We start from the raw sequence: 26,285 nt of genomic DNA, 5'->3' as shown, positions 1-26,285 counted from the left end.
GACAGACGATTGTTCACGCTCATCTTCACACCTATGGCCAATTCAGTGTTACCAGATAGCCTAAGAAGCATGTCTTTGGACTGTAGGAGGAAGCCCAAGTACTCAGAGCGAACCCATGCAGTCTTAGCTGGAGAGCAAGCTCAAACCAGGTACCTTCTCTCTGTGAGATGAAAGTGCCACCTGTAAAATATTATTTAATGTTATATGACTCAAACTCGCACACTGAGTCTGTTGTGCCTCCATAGTGTCAGGAAGTCTGTCTGGTGTAAAAGCAAAACAAAAAAAAACAACAACTGCCATGTGGAGCTACCCACTGTGGCTACCACCTAAACAAAGGAGTTGAAAGTACCATTTTCTTTACATATTGATTCATTTGAGTGAAATCTACACTTACTTTAAGGCTCCCTTATGTAATAAATTGATCAGCACTCAATTCTGATGTAATTTTACTGCCTGCAGGGTCACATGTTGATCACCCATGGGACGTTCCACTCAGGGGTACAACTACAGAGCAAATACAGCAGGCAAAGGCAACATGATATTTGGTTCAACTCTGCATCACGCCCCATGTTAACCATCAGAAGAGTTCCAGCTGCACCTTAAAAGCTGGTTAGATAAGTCGGGTAATTGTGCAGAATGTTGAGTAATGCAATTCCTGATACCAGCATAGGAACATGCCTCACAGATGACTGCCATGGCAACAGACTGCCCCAAGGTAACATAGGGCTCGAATGAATTTCACTTCACCCTGAAAAGGAAAAAAACACATTTATCATCAACCAAAATATCGAGCTCTGGTCTAATGGATCCAGACTGAAGGTTTAATAAAAGTAGGTTATCAACACTGATTAGACACAGATAGAATGAATTGGTATTCAACTGCTAATGGTGTTTTAGTCATTACAGATAGAACCTAGAACACATACTAAATTTAGTTTTGTTTTTCATCCATTACTGGCAGGCATGTGGAATAAAAATCCAGACAATTGGTCACAAAAAGCATCTGTTCATCAGCAGCCTCGTGTAATGTAATTAACAACTATTCAATAACAACAACTTTAAATTCAAGATATTCATTAGCTTGTTATACTGCAGCAGATACAATGGTATATATGATGGCCTAGAAACTGTTTAAATTGTTTCTGATAGAATAGCCTTTATTGTCACTGTACAGAGTACAACGAAATTGGAGTGCCACTCCCTTGGTGCAAGTTTCAATAATAAATATAAATGTAAAATATAAAAAGTACAAAAAAAACAATCGTAAGTACTCAAACAATAGTATGTACAATATATACAGGATAGCAGCATTAATATAATGACAGTGACGGTATGGAATAGGTTCAATTGTTTTTGTGCTTATTTAAGATAAGACCTTGGCTGGACCCAGTAAAGGGAGACAAAGATAATTATGATTAAACAAGCTTTCAAAAGGCACACACTGTGCTCCCTTGTCAATGCAACAACTTTCCCTTTGGCCACATCTTTTGAAATCTTGGAGTTAACCACCACAGAGAGACATTTGAAAAAAAAAATGTGCAGGGAAGGACTGCTGAATCGCAAGAGACTATATTTAAAACACTGCTGAAAGCTGGAATAATAATTCACACTTAAATATGCTTAAACTTCTATTCTAGAGCTCGTTAGAGCCAAAATTATTAGGTAATTTATCTGTTATGTGAAAAAATGTGGAAACCAATCAATTCATCACTTCATACATTTTTAAAGAAAAATTTGCAAAAAAAAAAATTCTGACATGGATTTTGAAATGTTAAGTGAATAAAAAGCAATTTCACTTTATGTCTTAATCTAAGATACACATTTTTCTTATATTTCATAAATCTATCTATCTATCTATCTATCTATCGATCGATCGATACAGCATGCAAATTAAATGTTCAGACGTTCAGCTCAGATAGTTTCCCACATGGGAAAGGCGTAATAAATGCTGGACTCGTCTGTTACTCCCAAAGCAGAGGTGTGACCTTCTGTCTAGCCATTGACCGTGTGAGCTATCACTTCATCTAACAGCTTCGTTTCCATAACTGCACCATGTACTGTGAGTGCAGACTCTAGCAGCATATAGAAATAAACCCACTGCAAAGCCTATTTGTGACAGTGTCTTCATTTCTGGCTAAAACACTTGCAGAGTGGATTTTTTTTATCTTTGCTAAAGTGTTTGAGAACCACTGATCTACTACAGCATGCATTACTCAACATATTGCCACTGCAGCAGCAGTGATACTACACAATATGTACCACATGAGCTGTAGAAATAAGAATAAATCGCATAATGCATTGCCACCCATGGAAAGCCCTCATGTGAAGTGAAAAGATACTCTGGATTTGGTATTATCCACACAAATATAATAGCATTGGCCTTGGTTGTTACAGGACAAATAAAAGGGACAAGTCATGACAGAGCACATTATATACCGAAGGCAAAATAAGTGGATTTAATGAGAGAAAAAAGAAGAAGAAAAAATCGACAACAAAAAACAAAACAAAACACAAGAGCCAGTGTAGAGCTTAGAGGCACATAGCAACCTAAGATTAATTTCATTAAACAGCAATTCAAAACTCCAAGCTATCTCATATCAAAGTAAAGCAGAGAAGAAACTCCAACTTTTTTATTACTAGGACAAAATATTCTCTTTTTGTGGGGGGGAAGTGAAGATGTTCTGTTATTTGTATGCATTTATTATACTCTGTCATAAACCAGGCTTGTACAAAACAGACAAGACATGTTGACATCTTGGCCCTTATAAACAGTAATCCGGTTTAGGAAAAGATAAACAAACCACAACAGCCCATGAATGTAAATGAGCAAGGAAATGCAGCCCTGTGGTGCAGCACAGGTCACAATCACAGTAATGACAGCTGTAATGACTTCTAGCACAATTCTGGTTCACTGATGGACTGTAATGTAATGTAATGTAAGGGACTAAAGGAGTAGCCTATTTTCAACCTCTGGGCCAAATGTGGTGGAAATTAATAAAGATTCTGAACTTGTAGGAGGCAAAAATCAATTTACGCAGAGACATACTCATTTGTCCTTTCTCATTGTGTTGCTGCATGTTAATGGAAAATAAAGCACTCACGCAAAAAGAAGATGCAAAATGCTCATTGTGTTTATGCAATGCCAAAAGTATAGAAGTTCTCATTTTTAAAAAGAAACATCCTCCTCTGTGTATCTGTTGTTCAGTACAGCCAAGTTATATTGTAAACTAAACTAGATTACCCTTTGCTTTTTGTATAAATGATTGTACTCTCTGCAGTAATAACACACAGTCCTACAAATAATTTAATTAAGTGATAATACTTTACCTAGGGTCACATGGATCAAAAGTTCATGACAATAACAGCCTCAAGCAAACTGAATGAGTCGTGTTCTTTTCCATTTGCAGATATAATGGCGCAACACATAGCTTCAAGGTGTAAGCTGTTGTTCTGGTGGTGTCATCTTTCTCAGGGGGAGTGATACTCGAACAAATACCCATTTTCACGTTTCAGAGCACAGATATAAATTTTCTGTTGAGAAATCTCTTTAATGTAAATGTTAATTCACGACGCTGGTCAATTTTATAGAAAGAAGTAGGGCCTGGGATGCCACTTCAAGACTTTTATAAAATAGAAGTTTCATGTTCTACTGCATAACAAACCTAAATACAAAAAGTAGCAGATATCAAACAAACGCTATTTATTTAGCACATTTAAAAATGACAATGTGGCAAAATGCTGTGCACACCATTCATAAATATGTGCTGAAATATAAGGATAAAAGAATGAAATTTGTAAAAGAAACAAATATAAGATACTAAAAAACTAATCAAACTGAATGAATGTATCACTGGAGGGGAAATGTTCGATTGAAAGCTGAAGGCTATTCCAAAGCTGCCACTGTCATGTCCCTTATCCACTAGCCTCAACTGTGGTTAAATGAAAGCAAATGATTAGCGCATCTAAGAAGCCTGGATTATTTCCTAACAAAGTACATTGGTGTCGTGTACAGGTTTGAAAATAAATATAAGAATCAGGGCCAGTTCAGGGCCACTCATATCGCTGTAATGCAGTCTGTTTTTCTGTTAGGAGTGTTGCTGCAGCATTTTAGACCAGCTCTGATTAGACCAGACAACTGGGACTGGCCAATACTCTGATACAGTTGCAAAGCCTTAACGAGCTGCGACCATAAAAATTTTCATATCGCTGACAGAGATTACTTCATCTTAGCAACACGCCTCAGTAACAGAACACAAAGGTCATTTGTTTGTGAGATTACAGTGTCGATCAACAATGACAGCAAGTTTAAAAAGAAAAAAAGAAAATGTACCGCTACGCAGCCACCCCAGGTTGGATTCAAGAGTAACAATTTTGGGGGAAAACAAAAACACCAAGTCAATTTATTTTCGTCTTGCTGTCATTCAGCTTTCTTGCATTTTTTGTGATTCTGATGGCAGAAGACAGAGCCTAAAGGTATATATTTATAAAGGCAATTTAATGGGGCCTAAACTAAAGCCATGAGGTACTCCATAAGTGACTGGGACAGTGAACACAAAGGAAAGGGCATGTGATGGCCAGAGACAACTCTTCCTGATCGGATGCTGCAAAATTATCCAGAAGACGAGATTTATGAAGCTGTCAGCCATTTAAATTGCTTTGGAGTGTGTATACCTGTCTCCTAATATTTGTTCTAACAAGCCATGGCATTATTTAGCCTTGGCTATGACAAAGAAAAGCTTTTATGCTTGCATTGCTTTTATTATTTTATTTGCTTCTTTATTAAAGAAGCAAATATCTTTCAGTTCACTTCTGAGAAGTTCTCATTGTTAAAGTCTCCAAGAAGAATGCCAGCCTTTATCGTATCAACATCAGCATTTTATATATGATAACTGCAACTTACCAGAAGTTCTCGGCTTGGTATTTCAGCTTCTGTTTATCTCAATTTATCTAAACTAGTGCTGAAGTACTGCCTCTAGATGAAGTGAACATTTCTATCAACAAAACTAGAAATACTCCTATTCCTTTTGTGTGTTTCAACATTATACTGAGGACTGAATAGAACAAATCACTTTCAGATGATCCAAGTCTAATTTAGCATCATCTTAGTCTAAATAACCAAAACTGTTTCATTATAATCATCTGGTAAAAATGCAGCAATCATGACTGTAAACACAACAGTTTCTATCAGAGATCACCTTTCGTGTAATCTAAAGTCACTAAGAAGAAACTTTTGATTAATAAGAGCATTACACAGAATATTACAGCACACGTGCCATTTGGTTGCAGAAGCTGTAGGCTGTCATAACTAACGTTATCTGCTGATGCCAAATGCGAGCTTTGACACGAGGCAATCTCGGCAGACATTAAGTTCAGCGAACGGACCGACTGGAATGCAGACGAGAATAGCCATCGTCGGTGGGAGAAGTGACAAAAACTGCATCCAGGCTAGACAGTTTCAGCCTTCCTGAGACAACACTGCCAAACGTTTGTCATATTGAAAAATGTCACTGCTGATGTTTCAAAAGAAAATAATGTGTTTATCTCATATGAATAAAGCCTATTTATATTGGGACAGTATAATGTTTAAAAAAAAACTAACAAAAACTGGTAATTATGAGAAAACCAAAGCCAGGGTCAAAGACGTCCCAGGATGGATTCGCCTGCAGTCAGAGCTGTGCCGGTGTCTTTGTAGCTGGACGTGCTATCTGCTTCATTTCTGTCAGAATCAGAATCAGAATCAGAAAGGGGTTTATTGCCAAATGTTGAGCAGGTTTACAACATTAGGAAATTGCTGCGGTGCTTCAGTGCAAACATAGTGTCATAAATAGCACTTAAATAGTGTCATAAATAGCACTTAAATAGACATGAAAAAATAAAAGTAGGGATAAGAATTAAAAGTGCTACGTAGAAAGATATGTGCATGAGCTATACATGAGATGAGAATAAGAATTAAGAGTGCTACGTAGAAAGATATATACATGAGTGCAGGTGGTGATCATTGTGCATTTGCACAATTAGCCTGATGTCAGCGTTTCATCTAGTTCTATAGTATTCCATAAAGCTTACAGGTTAGGGGAGACAGAAGATAACTGTACTTGTGCTTGTACACTGAGCTTATCCTCAGGACAGTGCTTCTGTACAGAATAGCACACTGCACTGCTTTAAAGGACAAAATTAGGGAATCATTGTCTCCAATGAGCAGTTAACTCCCTATATTAAATGTGCAATTGTGCTACTACTGGCTACATCTTTTCTCTCCAAGATACACACTGATGATAAATATGTCTATTTTTAGGGCGGTAGACAGTAAGCCCCTCTGCCTGGAGGCAGGTAAAGCCTTTGTAACACCTCTGCCTGTTGTGAATTTCAGGAGATGCTTCAAACTGCTGAACATTAATGAACTCTAAAGTAAATGCCTCACATGTAATGATATTTCTTTTTCTTATGGCCTGTCAATTTTTTTCTTTTCTTTTTTTTCAAGGTATCATGGATTTATTCTTAGATCTGGGTTGTTACTTTTATATAATTGAGGGGGAAAAAGGCCTATACTTCTTCCTGTAACTGCTTCCTTCCTGAAATACTGTTGTTCATCAAACACGATGTAGAAGCCAATGTTAAAGTGGCGTTAAATTGCACACTAGTTGAAACTTTACTTCTTTGACCACTAGTCCCAGCAACTCATCTTTACTTTCATGAAGCCGAGCATGTGCACAGACTTTTGACTTGACTTTATCCCCACATAAGCTTCCAATTAGGCTTGCTGTAGAAAATATGCCCATGTGCCATTCTGCGTATTTCTTGGTGACTGTGGCGTATTTGAAAAAGTACACGTGGCTGATATTTGACCCTAAAAATAATAACTCTTAGCACATTTCCTTGTGTGTATCCACATGAGGAACCGGCACATCACAGTGACATGAGGATCGCTTTAACGTGGAAATGTGTTAAATCCCACAAACTTCTGTCTAAAAAGGGGAAGAATATATTCTATTTTGTCAGCTCTGAGAATCACAGTGGCACTCACAGATTTTTCTTTGAAAAAATGCACGGCACCTTAGCCATATTTGAACATCAATTTATCTTACTTTTCAGACATGCCCATGTTCTGATTTTTCCCATCTCCATCTTCTCCTGAGTTTATACAGAGTGTGTCTGCTACACTCTGATAAGTTTTCATAACTCAACACCTCTTATAAAACTCATGAAACATTACTCAGTGGAGCGTCTTGTTTTCTTCTTTCCTGACACTGCCGCTTCGCCGTCACATATCAGCTGCTGTTGCTGAGCAGCAAGTGGCACAGCGTGGAGACACACATTTAGTTTTTTTCCCCCTTCTAAAACCAATTGGCTTAATGATGCAGATTTAAAGACTGCTCGTTCTGTCCAGCTGAAGAGTGAGGATAGCTTTGTTCCACACAGTCAGCCCACATACCCACTTAACAAAAAGACTACAGGAGGTCTACTCGGTGGCTGCTGGAGCAGCTTGATATTTTACTGCTAAAATTTGTACTTTACGGGAAGCAGTTTTGTGAAGCGTTGTTGCTTGCTCTCTGTGTGTGTACGTAAGGCTTCCTGTGGTAGTGTCAGCTGCCATGTTTCTGACTGCAGACAAGCCCCTGTGTTTATGTGCATGTACATACGGTAAGAAGATAAGCAAATAAAATTCTGAGCATGCACACTGATTTAAGCCTGTCTGGTGCTGGATTTTAGCAATCAATACAAATATTTTGGAGCCCAAAAGTCACATCGACAGCAGGCACAGCAGGAAAAGCAGTGATGTAATGTTCAGTTACAAAGCTATACTAATGAAAAATCTTATAATGGATTCAAGGACTGTGTGTAATAATTAAGCAGAATGCATAGTAATGAATCACATAATTATCACCCTTCACCGTTATGTTTGTGTACTCATACTGCTGTCATCAGCACCGTTTCTAGCTACACTGGCAGTTGTTTTTAATGAAAAAGCTCCAATAAATAGATTGTAAGAGCATTTAACAATGGACAGAAACAAATATAAATGATAGAATCATACACAGATTTAAAAGCTGGGACATTTTTCTTAAATACAGTAAGGTCCAAAATGTGTTGGACAAAGACACATTTTTTGTGGTTTTGCCTCTGTGCACCACAGTGGATTTTAAATGGAAAAAAATCATCATCTAACTGAAGTGCAGATTTTCAGCTTTAACTCAAGGGGGTCTCAAAAATTATTGCAGTAGCTATTTAGGAATTATAGCCATTTTTATACATGGCACCCCCTTTTCAAAGGCTCCAAATTAATTGGGCAATTGACTGACAAGGAGTTTCATGTCCAGATGAGGCAGATTCCCCTGTTATTTCATGACAAGTGAAGCAGACATAAGATCAGATTCAAAGTGCTGAATTAGTTTTTTTTTTTTTTTACTTTTTTACTCTTATTTTAAATATGAAATCTAAAGTGGTGTCAGTGCAAGTGAGCAGGGCCATCATTAGGCTGAAAAACTACAATAAAGATAGCAAAATCAACAATCTAGTTCTTTTTTTAATGAGTGCGATGGCAAACTCAGCAACACCAAAGAGCTCAGGAAGTCCACAGAAGACAAAAATGGATGATAACAGAATTACCTTAAAAAAACGACTTCACAACATCTAATGATGCCAGTCTTGTGAAGCTAGTGTATCACTACCAAAGTCTACAATCAAGAAATGCCTTCATGGAAATAAAGACTGTTTACAACAAGGTAAAACCTCTGGCTACACTCAAGAACAGGAAGACCAGATTAAGGCTAAAAGAGTCTGGCTCTTTAAAGAAACCTGTATGGGCCAATGAAACCAAAATGTTCTTGTACCAGAGCGATGGGAGGTGAAAAGCATACCGAATTATCTGCCAAACATGGTATTAGACATGCGTGGACATGTATGACTGGCAGTGGAACTGTGTCACTAGTGTTTATTGATAAGAGAGCTGGCTGTATAAATTGTGAAGTGTGCAGGGCTACACTCAGATGAAGTTCAGCCAAATGCTGAATGCAAAGAGCTTCACAGAGCAAATGGATAATGACCCAAAGCAAAATCAAAACCAATCCAAGAGTTTCTCATTCTTCAGTACAAGATTAACTAGTCACTTAATCTAAACCCAATAAAGCACACATTTCGTGTTAAATACAAATAAATACAGTCCTGGTTACATACATAAATATGTTAGGATGTTCAATTAATTTTTAGCCTCTGAAAATGGGAGACCATGTATAAAAAAAATGACTGTAATTCTTGAACAGCTAATGGATTGTTTTGGGGTTTTTTTTGTCTTCTTGGTTAAACCTCTTGAAATAAAGCTGAAAGTCTGCACTTCAATCATAACTTGATTGTTTAATTTAAAATCCACTTTGGTAGTGAACAGAGGTGTAAAATAAATTCAATTTTGGACCTAATTGTAACAGGAACATTTGTTAGACAAGAAGACACAGCTAGTCAATGTTAGATAATCATGTATGAAAGTCAGAAACAACATTTATTAGGAGAAAACATGTCAGTGTTATGTTTTCAGTTTGCTTCCTTTTCATGATATATAAAAAAAAATGAAATATTGATATTTTTTAGGTTGTTAAACAGTTGGGACAAAGACACACATTGCCGCGTTTTTAGAGCTAATCATTAGTTATTAGTAACAGAATCTGCATCACCATCTGCTGAACTGTGATATTTTACTCCGCCAACTCAGCTGTCGCAGAGTACTGTAAACAAAAGAACCTGCTCAACAAACAGGGAAATAATGACTGTTTTTAAATGACTTCAAGTTGGTTTTATGACACTTGAACCCATCAGCCAATATAAACACAAAAGCTGACATACAGCGCACATATATTCCAACAATGCAACAGCCTGAAAATACTGTCTGTCTCCAGCATCAGGCTGTTCATAGGCAGAAAATTAGACTCTCTCTTCCAAATTTTTAGACCCACAAGTCATATAGTGTCAGCCTGGCCGTGTTTTATACCCTTGGCACCCACTGTCATCGGGATTATAAGATGAAAGACAACTCACATCTTAAAGACTGAGCTTCAGCAGAATGTGATGATGAATACAGATTTCACACACTCTGTAAGAAATTGACAGAAATGTAGCCCATGGGGACTTGTCATAACCTGTCAGGACTTAAGAATGGAGCACTACATCCACACCATCAGATTATGATAATCAACTTCTTGCTCACTAGCTGCAGTGTATCATCGACCAAGGTTCCATTTACATAGTGTTAGTCATAGGTCTTACAGAGTCACAGCAACTCAATAAATGCATTTCGAAAAAGGTCACTTTCTTGAACACACCTTTTTAAACTCAATTAGAAATATAACTCTGCTATACAAATAAATATAGACATAAATAAGTCCCAGTTTGTTAAATTAAACTTTAAAAGGGAATTTCTCTTTAGATATGATTGCATATTAAATCACTTTAGGAGGTGGGATTTATAATGAGAATGTTTTTACTTCACTTTACAATGAATTTAAGCACGAGACTCAAGGTTGCAGATACTCAAAGTGCACAATACTTCCAAAGAAACTGAAACTTCCCTGAATTTCAAACTAAAAAAGCTTGTCAGTGTTGCAGCAGCTATTTTAAATTTTAAATGCAGGAAACAATGAAATAAGAAGAATCCAAATTCTTTGCAAAACTGTTAATATATGCCTCGTAAAATCATTACAAGGGATTAAAGTTTTTAATAGTATTCAAAATACAAATTACCATTCTCCTCTTGCCCATCAATCCATTACAATGCAAAACATCTTGAATGCTTTGTTTCCCAACTGCATCATCACCGGGACTTAATGAGATTCTTCCTTCATTTATTCAAGGTCAAAGCTCATCACTCCCACTGTCCTTTGCATTGTAAATCTGCTTCTCAACATGTCTGTGGGGGGAATTTGAATATAAGCTACAGCCACCACAATACTGATTTTTAAAAAGAAAAAAACAAATAAATTCAATGATGATATATTATGATATCAAGCCAGCCTAATCAAACCTGCTTTATGAGTTTGATGATTAATTTGGGTCTTTTCGCAGCATCCAGTGCACTGAAGCAGGTTATGAACTTAGTCACTCTATTAGTGAGCAGGAAGCAGTTTCTGCACTTACTTGTGAGAGATGATTCTAAGATACAGCAACAAACACTCTGCTAGATGGGTATGGCATACTGTCACCCATCCAAGTCCTGACAGACCACTCAGAGCACAGCCGAGGGCTGTTGCACTGCTTTGACCGGTCCATCCAAACAACATACAAAAGTGATTAATGGATACAAATAAGACTGCTTAAATATGGCACACCTATCCTCAGCCAAGTGGAAGTTTACTGTTGGATCAGCCGTACTTACCTGGCAACGAAAAACCAACGTGCAGCATAACCAAAGTTATTAAATTTTTCTAACAGCTCATTTGATGCCGCAAGCATTTTCAATCAACCCGTACAACAGCAATTAGCTTCCCATGAACGATTTGCTTCTCAAGACACTCTTGAGTGCTGCTCAGAAACAAACATGTAAATGGAGACATTCCCAGTTCGCAATATTTGCGACATAAATTGAAAAGAAGCAAGCCTGAAAGGCAATATTACATTTGGGTTTTATCTCCTCCTTCAGCAGAGAAGAAGTATGATTGACTCTGAAGATAGTGCCATCACTCACTTAAAAACTGGACATCTTGAAGGGAGGGGGTTATTTCAGGGTTGATTAAAGATACAACATAGATAAGCAATCATATTTTTCCGAGTGGATAGATTCAACTGAAAGATTAGCAAGTTCAGTGTAAGTTAAGTATTACTCTATCAAACCTGCACTGCAAGAGATGGAATAAAGGACACGGGCACTCTGAGAATAGTAAAATACCTTAAAATAAGGAAATGGGAGTGAAACAGAGACAGCTAATATTGCAGCCTATCCCTAGGCTGCACCTATTTGTTTATTTATTCACTGGCCCATGTACAGAAGTCTACTTTATATCAAATAATGGCTACACCAGACCAAGCCAAGGTTTCCCTGCTGCTTTTTGGGTCTGTTTTTCACTCAGACAAAATGAGCTAATAACAATTATACAGGCTGATTAAGCTTGAAATTGCATCAACGCACTAGACAACAGCAAACAGGGAGATCACAGGTTGCCTTATATGGAAAATGCTTAGAGCATAATATTAATCACAATAATAAACTGGGATTCCAGTAAACCACAATGAAAAACAGTAAGAACACATTGCCTGTGCAGGAGTCACTCTTTAAGAACATGCAGACACATTTCACAGTGTAACGCAGCTGCAGTCCTTGGGTGTGTTCAGATCTTTGAGGAGACATCATTGCATCAGCTGATGCCAGACAAAACTGCCTACTTGTTCCACTCTTACAATTTATTTCCAGTCAACTCGATTCACCTGACAGATTTAAACATCTGGACAAGGCAATTATTTCATATTACCTGGATCCAGGTCTCTGCTTTAAATAATTAAGTCTGTCACTCTAAATGGCTGAACCAAGCATATGTACTGTAAATGACTTTCCAATTGTTCCCTTTCCTACCAACTATACACAATGTTTTAAATGAATGAGGGTCTCCTATTACCACACAAGCAGAAGGGCACTTTACAGTTTAGTGAATTTCATTCATACCGAATAGTAAATGAAGAGTTTGTGTGTGACTGCCAAATGGAGTGTGGAATGAATCAAAGCACAGAGTATGGATGCTTGGTGATAGCTCGGCATCAGAACACCTCTCCTGAACAACTTCTCAAATTAAACAAAAATAAATCTGTTACATTGCATTGTTTTAAGTGACAATTGAGAAATTACTTGTTGAAAACAGATCACTCAGAGCAACAACAGAGAACATTTGAATACAAAACAGCTGCAAAATAATAATCAGTTAGGAGGCTTAATTTCAACACTGTGACTAAAGTGTCTGATTTGCACAAACAAAGGTTTACGTGCACTTAAACTGTGTATCTGACCTCAATGAACCCCATAATGGAAAATATAGGTTCCTTCAAGATGAACACACACACACTACATATGTTTTCTGTATTCTTGGAAATCAAACTGTCTTCTGAGATCACTGAGCAAGTAATAGCAGTATCTCACCTCAGGACCTTATCCTTATTAAAGATATAATTCATAACATTATAGAGCAGTAAAAACACAAACTAAAGCAAGACATCTGTTCCAAGTAAACTGCAAAGTCACATTGAAACTGGGTCTAAACTTATCCAGATTCAAAATAAAGCGGCAGACTATCAAAACGAGCAGGAAACGAGATAGGATTACAGCAGCTTAAAGGACAAGCACAAGAACCCCTGGCTACTTACTGTGGTGAAGTTCCCCGGGTGGCAGTCCTCTCCTCGAAAGGTGCACTGCAGCAGCATGTCACTGATGTCATGACCAGTTCGGTTATAGAAATCAGTCATGTTGAACAGTTTTGGCTTAAAGTTCAGGAAGTTTGCCTTATCCTTTAAGGCGGCCAGAACTTCAGGCTCAGCCAGGTGCGGGTTGGCTATTTGGTAGTTATTATTAAGGAGGGCCAGGAGCTCTCCCACATGATAGAGGTCATTCTTGGTGATTTTGGAGAAGCGGAACTCATTGAGGTTGCAGAAGGTAACTGCTGGGAAGGTGAGGTTTGTTGCCGCCACCTCGTCCAGCTTAGTGACGTGAGGATACTCCAGATAATATGACACCCGATCCATGCAGACCAGCATCAATAAGCCCAGTGAACCCAAGAAAGAAAGCGTCCAAAGAAATTGGCGGAATGTCATGTGCCCATAAGCGAATATGTGACTCATGCCATGTAGGGTGGACATGTTAGCAAAAGCTTGCAGGTTGGAGGGCCTGACGCTCTCTATGCTTTCCTCTGAGCTTCCCTTCATGGCTGTAGAGTGATGCTCAGCACTGTCACCCCAAGAACTTCAGGTTAGAGACTTTGCTTAGCAACAAGAATAGCAGAAACCAACCAGCAGTGTTGGTTTGCCACACTGCTTCTTTATTCCCTCAAGAAGTGGTAACGGTCTCAATAAATAGCCACCTTTAAAAGGGTTGCCAGTCTCTGTAACAGTTTTCTTTTCATGACAGTTCGCATTCCACTGAGCTGTTCTTGTAGTCCCAGGTCTCCCCTGTTCTTTCAGGCTTCTGTTTTATTATCTCCAAAGCTGTCTCTCACACTCCCTGCTCAGCTGTCCTTTGTAACGGCACCAAACACAATGACAGAAACAGCCACTTCTACCCAAACGCAATGCCTCCTGATTCCTGAGTCGTGTGAAAAGGAAGAATACGAGGGACAAGAAAAGAAAGAACAGAGAATATAGCAGGCGTAAGGATAGAGGCGAGAGATGAGGGGGGGGCACTGCAATGAAAAGGGCTAGCGTTTGGAGAGAGGTGCTAAGCCTGAGCAGTCAATGGGACCCTTCCTCCTCCAATCGGAGAGAATGCCTCTACATCGCTATGATAATGGGATGCAATGGTTTTGTGAATGAAGGTAATAAAGAGAGAAATGGCTCACTGGTCCCTCGCTGCCACCTTGCTTTTTTGCGCTTCTCCTTTCTTCCAGAAATGAAAATGAGGGGGTCAGAGACCTCCCACCAGCCCACCAGTGTGCTTGACAACCGGCGTTCACAGATTCCACGGGTTCCACTTCCTTATTTGCACAGATCTTCAGTTAATAGGGATGACCACCTCTTGACGCTTTACGATCACCCCCCACCAGCATAACCGCTAAAGCCGCTCCAAGACCCCAAGCTTTAGTCCTGTTAACATACAGATTTATATTCTGCCGTGTGGAGCCTTTCACTCTCTTTCTCGCATCCTCTCTCTCCCTCTCTCTCTCCCACCACTCCCCCATTTCTTGCTCTCTCTCTCTCGCTCTCTCTCCTCCTCTTTAGTAGTCAGGATCCATTCCACTGCTGAATGGCTGCTTTGTTTGTGTCTCTGTGCTCACAAGGGGAGTCTCTCAATCTGGACATCACCATCACTGTGTTATTATTTCTTAATCTGCTCCTACCTACTGTCCAGTCACTGTGTCATCAACCATTTTCTCAAACAATGCCACAGGTTGTTTACTGCATCGATGCACATATTAAGAGTTCAATGGTGTTCCAGAAGTTTCCACATGTTAACCTTTTTATAACGATGTCAACAAGTAAAGTGTGAAAAAATGGCTTCCAAGCCACCTAATATAATTATAACTGAGTATTAATCCAGTCATCGATGAGATTTCCATTTTGTCTTTTATATATAAAAAATAAAACAAAAATTTTAAAAAGTTATTTTAAAAATGAACAAAAAGACATTTTTATATATATATATATATATATATATATATATATATATATATATACATACATACACACACACACATACATACATATATAGCACATATATACATTTTCTTTTTGCTTCAAGCAATACAAAAATCCCAAAGCATTTCAGAGTCTTTCTGCAGCAGTCCTGGAACATTTATTTGTTGTGTGTATAATTACAGTTTAGGCTTGACCAGTAATGAAATTGGTGATTTTTCTTGTGGGGTCAAAAGTTCACCTCACCATTCTGACAAGCCCTTCAATTTCTCCTGGAACCAAACAAGACGATCACTCATTGGCTACTCAGGGATCACTTATTATCTTAACAATAGGTGGACTGCCAGGGATGAGACCACAGCCCTTTAGGCATCAATATCCTGTCCTGGCAACCGTGGAGCCCATAGGAACCTATAGCCAGAGTACTACAGAGGTATACATTTCACATAAACCCACAAAAAAAGACATTTGTCAAAGCTGAGATGGAATTTTAAAAATGCTCGCAGAAGGAAATGGAACATGATGCCTGAAGTGACAGGCTGTTGCACTTTTAAAATCTACCCATCACAACACAGGCTTTGAACATGTCTACCAAAACAAAATCTACAATATAACAATTTCCAAACTACAAGACAGTTGCATTTTTTTCCCACCACAATATAAGAGCAAGATTAAGCCACTTTAATAACTCATAACATCATGACACGTCTGTATTTGTCTCATTTTATTGCTTGTCAAAATGTCATTAGCTTGATTAAGATGTTTGGATAAAGAAGCGGTTTGTGCTTGTCTCAATATTTGAAAATGAATACGATTCAGCTGCGCCCCTTTGCATTCACAGTGAGAACTGATAATGATTAATGTGCTAAAAAACACATTGATGGATGGTGCTTTAGCATTAGAGACCTTCACTGAGTTTAAATATGGCTTCACTCACAGAGCAGGGTTAGGCAACTCAATGACTGCGAGGTGAGAGTCACTAACAAACTAAAAAATCCTTCACCGAGGCGTCAAATTACTGCCTGAAACAGAAATCAAGTAGGAATTTGGCTAAATGCTTCTGGTACTTTATACATATTTGTGTAAAGTGACAGGAAAGCATTAAATCATAATGGATGCAGGGAGCATTAGATGTGGCAGTCCCTGCACTAAAAACAGCCAATTCTGCTGTTTGCTGATAAGACAATATGTAGAAAAACACATGTTCAGCAACAACACCCAACCTCCTCTGCAAGGGCTGGGCTTTTGTTAATGTGATGAAATGTTACTAGAAAAAATGCAATACATTAGAACTGTGATTCTTATTTTCTGTGATTGTGAGTTAATTCCCAAACACCAAAAAAACAACAAAAACAAAGAAAAAAAAACCCTTGTTCAAATAAACAAGGTGGAAAAGCAATATTTTAAAATGAATTTGGGACTGTTTCACATTTAATGACTTCATAATTAACTGTGCAAATAGTTACATTTCGTAAACATTTCACAACAATGACAGATTAGTGGAGAAGGGCACTGAACTTGAGCACTACCTAATGAAACAATCTGTCGAACACAAACTGATGCACTTAAAAAAAAAAAACTCCCACAAACTGTGACAAGCAAAAAAAACCCAAAACAAAAACTGTCTATATATTGTGTTTTGCTTCAAAAGCCCTGCATCTGCACGCCTTTTGGATAATGATGGCTTTCCCTAAGTACCTATGCAGAAGAAGAGAAGCTGTTGTCCACTAGCAGAGAAAGAACATTGACAGAACAGCATCCGCTTTTTTCCCCTGATTCTTCATGTACCCAAACCCAGGACAAGTTTCAGCTGTCAGAGAGACGGCTTCATGTTTGACTCTAGAATACTTAGGTATACAGAGGAGTCAGTGACTGCAAGGTGCCCAGGTCCTGTGGCTGCAAATCAAATCATCACAAAATCATCACCCCTCCATCATTGTGCTCGACAGCTGGTAGGAGGTTTTTGTGCTGATATGCTGCGTTTGGTTTTCGCCAAATGTGGCACTGTGCATACATCTCAAACATCTTCATTTTGGTCTTGTCTCCCCAAAGGACATTGTTCCAGAAGTCTTATCATTTGTTCAGATGCAACTTTGCAAACTTAAGCCCTGCTGTCATGATCTTAGAGAGAAAGGGCTTTCTCCTAGCCATCCTTTCACAGAAGCAATACGTTTTTTTCTAAATGTACTGTCATGTAGAGCATAGGGTCCTATGCTCTACATGACATGAAGTATCCTTTTGAATCGAGATGTGACTCTGAATGAAATCACGGCACTAACAAATCAAATCAGATCATTAGATTGTTGAAGATCTGCACCACTGCTACCTTCACTCACTTGTATTAGAAAAACAGAAAACATTAAAGTGAAACTTTTGTGACACCAACAGCAACAATACTGACATATTTTCACTATAACCAAACAATCATTTAAAACCTCAATAGATTTAAATCCTCTTGATTAGAATTTAAAGTAGATGAATCACCCTTAATGGAATAAACATAGAAACATTCGTACACACCTCAATAAATATTCAGTATTTATCTTATAGTGATTTTCATCATCACTTTTGCATACATCTGCATTCTCTTTTCGACGTACACTCAGAAAATGCAAATGCTTTTCACACTGTATTTATTTCCATTTTCTATATTTTGATAACATCATCCTGTGTTAACATTAACAAACCTAAATTCACACTAGCAGGTAAGCCTGTTGTTGCAGTTGCAGCATGAAAGTGGGAGACTTTTCAGCAGTAATTGGCTTTCAAGTGGATGGTAGAATGCACAGCATAATGCAGTGAATATTAATTAGGAAGAGTAATATTTAAGGCACTACTAAGCACTGTACTCTCTTTGAAGGAGCCTTTGAATTTGACTTTAAACTATTAACTAATGTTCTGTAAAATTTCCAGGCCCCAAGCACCTCTGGGCTTTGGACTATGTACCATAAGGGACACAATATAATGTGTCTGTGTCATAAACACTGCTTACTAGCGATCACGAGAACCTGTTTTCTCATTATATACAAACAATGATGAAGTAATGTGTGATACAATTAAGCTTTAAGTCATAATCTATATTCCTCCATTTTTCTATATACGGTAGAATACTTCATTCAAATGGTAGATATCTAGTTTACAGTTCCATATATTGTTTTTTGTTTTTGTGGACTCAAACCGAATGTGTTGTATATTCGTCCATAAAAGCTTGCAGCACTGCCAGAAATGTGACCAAATGCATCCGCCTGGAAGACTTACTGAAAATAGTTTCTATTATTTGTGCTCTGACTGTAACAGATCACTGGGATGATTGTAAGAGTTTAGATTAAAATGTATACACAGTCACAAACACTGATTCATTCTCATTCATGAGAACGAGGCTGCAAAACCTTTGGCAATCTTCAGAGTACTCTTAACACAGCTTTACCTGGTCTGACAATAAATGTGAAAACAGCACGTGATTACAGCTGCCACTTTATGTGACTCTAAACGGTGCTGGACATTAAGTAATGAGCTATAATTACGACAGTTCAGCAAAAAATTCCCATGACAAGCAAACCGCCCTGATATGATGCAGAGCTAAAAAAAAGAGCAATTACAGCAAGTCCTTCTATGCAGTGCCCAAGTTATGGAGATTTGGCAAGCACCTCTGAGAACAGATTACCCTGTTAGCAACTGGACACGGTATTAAAGCAGATGACATTTAAGAGCGCATATATCATTAAGTAAAGAATGAGAAGCAAAGATGCAACACTGCACTGGAGGGGGCAGTGCCAGGATGAAGACATAATAACAGACCCTGAACTATTGATTAGATTAAAAGTGTGATCCCAGCCTCTAAGCACTTTGTTTTCCAATATACAGTTTTCGAAAGTTGGCACAAGCACATTTGTAACAATGTTACTGTGACTATAAGAACAAAGTCAATAAATGTAACAGAGTTAGTTTTTTTGGCTAAAAATAGTTAAACAGCCAAAAAGTGCAAAAGCAGATTGGTGCTTCAGTTGTTAAAACATGTGATTGAAACCTAATATGTTAAAGAGCCAAACTCTTTGTCACAACACTGCAGAATATGGAGTAACCGCTTTTTCATCCCCGCAGGAACAGATGCTACATTTAAATGCTGGGCTTCTTAAGGGCTTGGAAAGATTTAAGATCTCTATCATCCAAACTCTGATGTTATCATGTCTTTTCAATAACCGAGACGCATTTTTAATCTGAATAGAAAGCATTTTTCACTTTCTACAGCTGCAAAGCTTTATAGAGCTTCAACATAATTCACATACTGGATCTCCACTAACACCTGCTGAAAATGTCACAACAGAGGGCTGTTTAAAAGAAGGAATCGCATCACAATTTTATAATCTGCTCTTTCATACCAGAGTTCACAATCTAAGCTGAATGCATGGAACGAAGATTTGGAAACTGAAATCTCTGCAAAGGATTGGAAATCAACTTGTGGTGGAACTGATACTCGGCTGGTGAACCATTGCCTCAGATCAACACACTAAGAGGTCAAAATGAATCTAAGGCTCTCTTGTCCATCCCTCCCTGTAGCTTTTACAAAAAACAGAATCACATGATTATGAAAAACACCCTCTTAATTTTGCTGAACCTCAATTACAGCAGGCAGTATGGATGTAGGCACATAAAATCTTCTTTAGTCCCTCTAACTATGAATTTTACAAAAAAGTAATGGAGGAAAACAGAGGATTTCACAGTGTTTGGACACATTTATTTGCTCACACTGGCTGCTGGTCTGCTTGATCTGCAGTTGGAAAATGAAACTGAAACTTTCATATTGTTTGTTTACTTTTAGTATCTTCAGAGGTATCGTACTGCTAATCGCTCTACTGGATATCAAACCAGCCTCCCTTTCATTTGATTAACTACAAAGTAGCTCTAGAGCTTTGGCAAAGTCACTCTAAACAGGATATTTTTCCTCCACTTCACAACAGTTCTCATCTTTACGTAATAAAAAGTACACAATTTTAGTTATTGTTGTTCTATAATTTCATAAATGCAGCAGAAATATGGTGTTACTGTAACCATCTAATGATAAATAGCCCACTGCAGAGCAGACACATGAGTAATGTTGGAAATTATCCTTCTACTTCAGGCTATGTACTCTTCATTAAGACAAGATAAGAGAAGAGTTATTCAAAGCTAGGACATTTCTTGTTACAGCAAATAAAAGTTAAAAAAGTTAAAGTTGAAAAAACAAATAAGTTAAACACAACAAACCTATAAAAATAGCTTAAATAAGTAGGCACTGTAAGATTCAGTATTTACTGGGTCTCCATTCACATTTTTTATCTCAATAATTTAATAAGCCTGGTACAGTTCCTTTAATAGCACTAAACCTAAAACTATTCGCACTTTGTTTGTGTAAAACAAACCCCCCCTCACCCACCCACAACACACACACCTCCACATGTTACCCAGAGGTTACCCATTAGATAAGACAAATTATGTCAAAACGTTTGAACTTTTTTTCTAGTCTTGCCTTTTTCAGGGTGGGGGTTAAGACTTTATAACCAATGTTAAGCACAATGCTGTGTTGTTATCAAGGCTTTGGACTGCTCATTCAATGACTGCAAAATGAAAGTGTGGGCATGCTCACAGAAACAGATGTATTTGTATACATCATTGAGACACAACATGAGCTGTAATAACTGCAGATATCGAGCCGAGTTTCATTCTAAGGGGCAACAAACTCTATAGAAAAGAATACAATAAAACAAATATGTTTCAAAGCCTTAAGCAACATTAAACTGTGAAGAAGAAGAAGAAAAAAGAACAACATCTCACTTTTTGTATGTGACAGTCAGACAGATTCACCTTTTTTTCTCATCTTTTCTTCTGAGTTGCAAAAGTTCAGCAGCAAAAATCTGTCAAACAACAGAAACAAAAAGATGGCCTTCTCATCCAATGGCTGCTACTTAATCGGTGACAGTTGCTGCAAATGACCTTGCATAAATGCTATTCTGAGATAAAAGCCGATTCATATGTAAGCTACTGCTCAATGTGTGCTTGCGACAGGAAAAGACAAATTCCTGGACTCTGGAATAAGTACTGGCATAATGCAGCACTATGAAGAAATTTGGCTCTGTTCAAACACTTTGTGTTAACACTGAGAATTCACTGATTAACACAAATGTGCAAATTTCAAACAGAAAAAGAAAGACAGACAATTTTAAATCTACGACATCTGTTCAGTGATAAAGAGTAAATCCTTAAGCTCAGTTCAATTCAATTTTAATTCAGTTCACTTCAGTTTTATTTGTAGCACGATCAAATCACAACAGTTGCCTCAAGTTGTTTTATATAGTAAGGTAAAGATCTAAAATAATACAGAGAAAACCTCAACAATCGGATGACCCCCTATCAGCAAGCATTTGGCGACAGTGGAAAGAAAAAACTTCCTTTTAACAGGAAGAAACTTCTGGTAGGACCAGATACAGGGAGGGGCAGCTACCTGCCACACCCAGTTGGGGGTGAAGTTAAATAGTATGGATTTTTTTTTTTCTGCAATACACTTTTTTTTCATATTGCATAATACTGTCTAATTTCCACCAGAACAGCTTGGGCACAGGACACTAGACCTCTGGGCGTCTCCTGTAGTGTGGCTGTGAAGTGGGCCCTCTGTGAAACCTGTCATCATTATCATCATCATCGTCATTAGAGCATCGTATGGAAGCTCAATCAAGTTGGATCTTTTGGAGCTGGATGCTTTGCAGCTTTTGCTGTGAGGTGCAAACCCAGTATCGTGCAGGGGGAGGCTGCTGCTACCTGGGAGCGCTTTTGCCATAGAGGCATGCTTGGTCTGCAGCAATATTTAGGTGGGTAGTCAGTCGCATCCACACAAATGCTCATTGTTTTCTAGCAGACAATGCAATGCAATGTTACATCATCTATCGGTGACTTTAATGTTTTAGCTGAACGCTATATATAAATTATGTATGCTTTTTGATGAGCAGATACCACTTGACAGAACTGCAGATTCAAGTTTTTTAAAAAGTAGTCCAGAGTTTTCAAGCATTAGAGAATTCAGTTGCCTTAAGCAACCTAAAGTGCCTATTTCAGAAAAGCAAATTTACCTACATTTTGTAGACACCTATAAGGAAATAAATTGTATGTATTTCAAATTTCACTTCAAACATGTTTAAGGCTGTAGAAAGCTTTGTTATGATGGAAATGAATGAGCATAACACGGTGCTACGCCGTTTAGAGAGATTTGTATGTGAATCATTTGTATTCAGTTTACTTCCTGTACCTTGGAGCTCATCGATCAAACAGATAAACTGCTGTTGATACAGAAGCTAAGACCTCCAGTATGCACAAACGGATCAGACAAGATTGATAAAGCTTTCGACTGCAATTTTGTCTAACACGTTCACTAGCGTGCCAGTGCTAGGAAATATCTTATTGCTATATGGAGAAAATATTTTCCAACTAAAATCATAAAGATGCAACAATGCTGAGAATTTCAAAGAATAAAAAAAGTAACCGCACTGCTTTAAAGACAAAGTCAAATGCTGATATGTTTTTATAATCACGTTGGCTCTAACTCGTCCTTGAATATCCTATTTAATGAATAGATCACATGCTGAAGGCCAATTTGGACGGTAAACTTTTCATTCCAGATAAAACAACAACAACAATACCTGGAATAAATACAGGCCTGGAGCATAAACATTTAATCTTAATCATCAGCATGAAAAGCTTACATGTATCGGGGATGGAAAGAGCCCAGGATCAAACACAAGCTTAGAGATGTAAACACGGCACTACTAAGCAAACAGCCACAATCACACATTTACACCAGCCCAGACTGAAATATACAGGGAGTGCAGAATTATTAGGCAAGTTGTATTTTTGAGGAATAATGCTATTATTGAACAACAACCATGTTCTCAGTGAACCCAAAAAACTCATTAATATCAAAGCTGAATGTTTTTGGAAGTAGTTTTTAGTTTGTTTTTAGTTTTAGCTATTTTAGGGGGATATCTGTGTGTGCAGGTGACTATTACTGTGCATAATTATTAGGCAACTTAACAAAATACAATTATATACCCATTTCAATTATTTATTTTTACCAGTGACACCAATATAACATCTCCACATTCACAAATATACATTTCTGACATTCAAAAACAAAACAAAAACAAATCAGCGACCAATATAGCCACCTTTCTTTGCAAGGACACTCAAAAGCCTGCCATCCATGGATTCTGTCAGTGTTTTGATCTGTTCACCATCAACATTGCGTGCAGCAGCAACCACAGCCTCCCAGACACTGTTCAGAGAGGTGTACTGTTTTCCCTCCTTGTAAATCTCACATTTGATGATGGACCACAGGTTCTCAATGGGGTTCAGATCAGGTGAAGATGGTGGCCATGTCATTAGTTTTTCTTCTTTTATACCCTTTCTTGCCAGCCACGCTGTGGAGTACTTGGACGCGTGTGATGGAGCATTGTCCTGCATGAAAATCATGTTTTTCTTGAAGGATGCAGACTTCTTCCTGTACCACTGCTTGAAGAAGGTGTCTTCCAGAAACTGGCAGTAGGACTGGGAGTTGAGCTTGACTCCATCCTCAACCTGAAAAGGCCCCACAAGCTCATCTTTGATGATACCAGCCCAAACCAGTACTCCACCTCCACCTTGCTGGCGTCTGAGTCGGACTGGAGCTCTCTGCCCTTTACCAATCCAGCCACGGGCCCATCCATCTGGCCCATCAAGACTCGCTCTCATTTCATCAGTCCATAAAACCTTAGAAAAACCAGTCTTGAGATATTTCTTGGCCCAGTCTTGACGTTTCAGCTTGTGTGTCTTGTTCAGTGGTGGTCGTCTTTCAGCCTTTCTTACCTTGGCCATGTCTCTGAGTATTGCACACCTTGTGCTTTTGGGCACTCCAGTGATGTTGCAGCTCTGAAATATGGCCAAACTGGTGGCAAGTGGCATCTTGGCAGCTGCACGCTTGACTTCTCTCAGTTCATGGGCAGTTATTTTGCGCCTTGGTTTTTCCACACGCTTCTTGCGACCCTGTTGACTATTTTGAATGAAACGCTTGATTGTTCGATGATCACGCTTCAGAAGCTTTGCAATTTTGAGACTGCTGCATCCCTCTGCAAGATATCTCACTATTTTTGACTTTTCTGAGCCTGTCAAGTCCTTCTTTTGACCCATTTTGCCAAAGGAAAGGAAGTTGCCTAATAATTATGCACACCTGATATAGGGTGTTGATGTCATTAGACCACACCCCTTCTCATTACAGAGATGCACATCACCTAATATGCTTAATTGGTAGTAGGCTTTCAATCCTATACAGCTTGGAGTAAGACAACATGCATGAAGAGGATGATGTGGACAAAATACTCATTTGCCTAATAATTCTGCACTCCCTGTATTCAGTATTTAACATTAAAAGAGAAGAGTGAAAAACCTATGGGCTCACTTCTATTACCTGCTACCATTAATTTGTCCTTACTTCTGGCAGTAATAGTCGTATTACTCCTCAAATGAAAAGTTTTCCATTTCAAGTTTTTCAAAATAAACACAAAGAAAAAGGAAATTTCAACAGTTAGTACAGCAGTCTATATTTAAACACTTGATTTCTGTTTGCTAATGAGAGCAGTAATCATGAAAATCATCATAAATAATGTAAGTTTTGCATTTGTAAAAGTTCAGCTGAAGCATAAATTCTGACATGTGAAAGGGGACATGTCCGGAGAGGTCAAAAGGATGGATGGGTGGATGGATGTGGCAGGAAACAATCATTAGCATCACACTGAATTTTTTTTTTTCAATCTATCCATTCACTCTGCTCTATTATCTTTAAAGCACTGGTGGAGTACAGCCACAAAGAGACTGGGCAACTAAGAGTCACCAGTAAACCTCCATCCATCCATTTGCTTCTGCTTACCCTTTTCAGGGTTGCGAGGGGCGCTGGAGCCTATCCCAGCTGTCATAGGGCGAGAGGCAGGGTACACCCTGGACAGGTCGCCAGTCTGTCGCAGGGCCAACACACAGGGACAGACAACCATTCGCACTCACATTCACTCACACCTAGTGACAATTTGGATTATCCAATTAACCTATCCCCACAAGCTGCATGTCTTTGGATGGTGGGAGGAAGCCGGAGTACCCGGAGGGAACCCACACAAACACGGGGAGAACATGCAAACTCCACACAGAAAGACCCTGGCCTGATGGTGGAATTGAACTCAGGACCTTCTTGCTGTGCGGCAACAGTGCTAACCACCGTGCCGCACCAGTAAACCTAACTTGCATATTTTGGACTGTGGGAGGAGAGTGGTGCGGTTAGGGGAAACCTTCACAGGTACAAGGAGATGGCAAAAAGACTGCCAGCTGGCCACCTGGGGTTACCGAGCCTTCTTGCAGCAGTCCAATCCTCTGCACCACTGTGCCCCATTAAGAGTGCAGAGTTAATTTTGTCACACTAAAAAATACTACTGTGAACAAAATGAACTCTGGGCTTTGGGGCTGGGGTTAAAGCTTTAATTCAACCTTGCGCATAATGGCATGCATTTTTAATAAACACAGTGCGCATTAATCTATCGGAAAACCGTATAACCTTACATGTCTGGCTGATTGTCACCTAAACACTGGATATGACTGCAAATGGAACTCAGAGGTGTTGTTGATAAATGTTATGATGCTTAATAGCATCCACATGTTTGGTACATTTAATGACCCACGAGGCAGAAGGAAGATTAAAGTGGATTTCAATTAAATCAAAAGCAAGTATAGAAATCCGCTTTCAAGCGCATGTCGAGTCTTTAAAACTAATGCAAGTCCGCCACCCAGTGGACACCATTGTTAGGCGCAACATCCTAAATATAGAAATCTACTTCCACTTGCAATAAAAAATGTAAAACTAAATAAATAAAGCCACTAAAACACAGAATACGAAGGAAAAAAGGAATAATACTATTGTGATAAATAACCGTTCT

At 38.5% G+C, this 26,285-nt stretch overlaps 1 protein-coding gene across 1 annotated transcript in view; it reads right to left on the bottom strand.

The window, feature by feature from the left end:
* The window catches only part of asic1c (acid-sensing (proton-gated) ion channel 1c), a 113,053-nt gene extending 98,247 nt beyond the window's left edge, over positions 1 to 14,806 (bottom strand). The window contains exon 1 of the mRNA XM_080862157.1: positions 13,333 to 14,806. Within this exon, the coding sequence (XP_080718283.1) occupies positions 13,333 to 13,887 (555 nt within the window). The 5' untranslated portion in view covers positions 13,888 to 14,806. The remainder of the gene's footprint in view (positions 1 to 13,332) is intronic.
* Positions 14,807 to 26,285: the final 11,479 nt, after the last annotated feature.

The sequence above is a fragment of the Rhamphochromis sp. 'chilingali' genome (genome assembly GCF_963969265.1).
Source record: "Rhamphochromis sp. 'chilingali' genome assembly, chromosome: 16".
Lineage (NCBI taxonomy): Eukaryota > Metazoa > Chordata > Actinopteri > Cichliformes > Cichlidae > Rhamphochromis > Rhamphochromis sp. 'chilingali'.
Note: the sequence above shows the minus strand (reverse complement) of the source record. Positions and strands in the feature narration are given on the sequence as shown.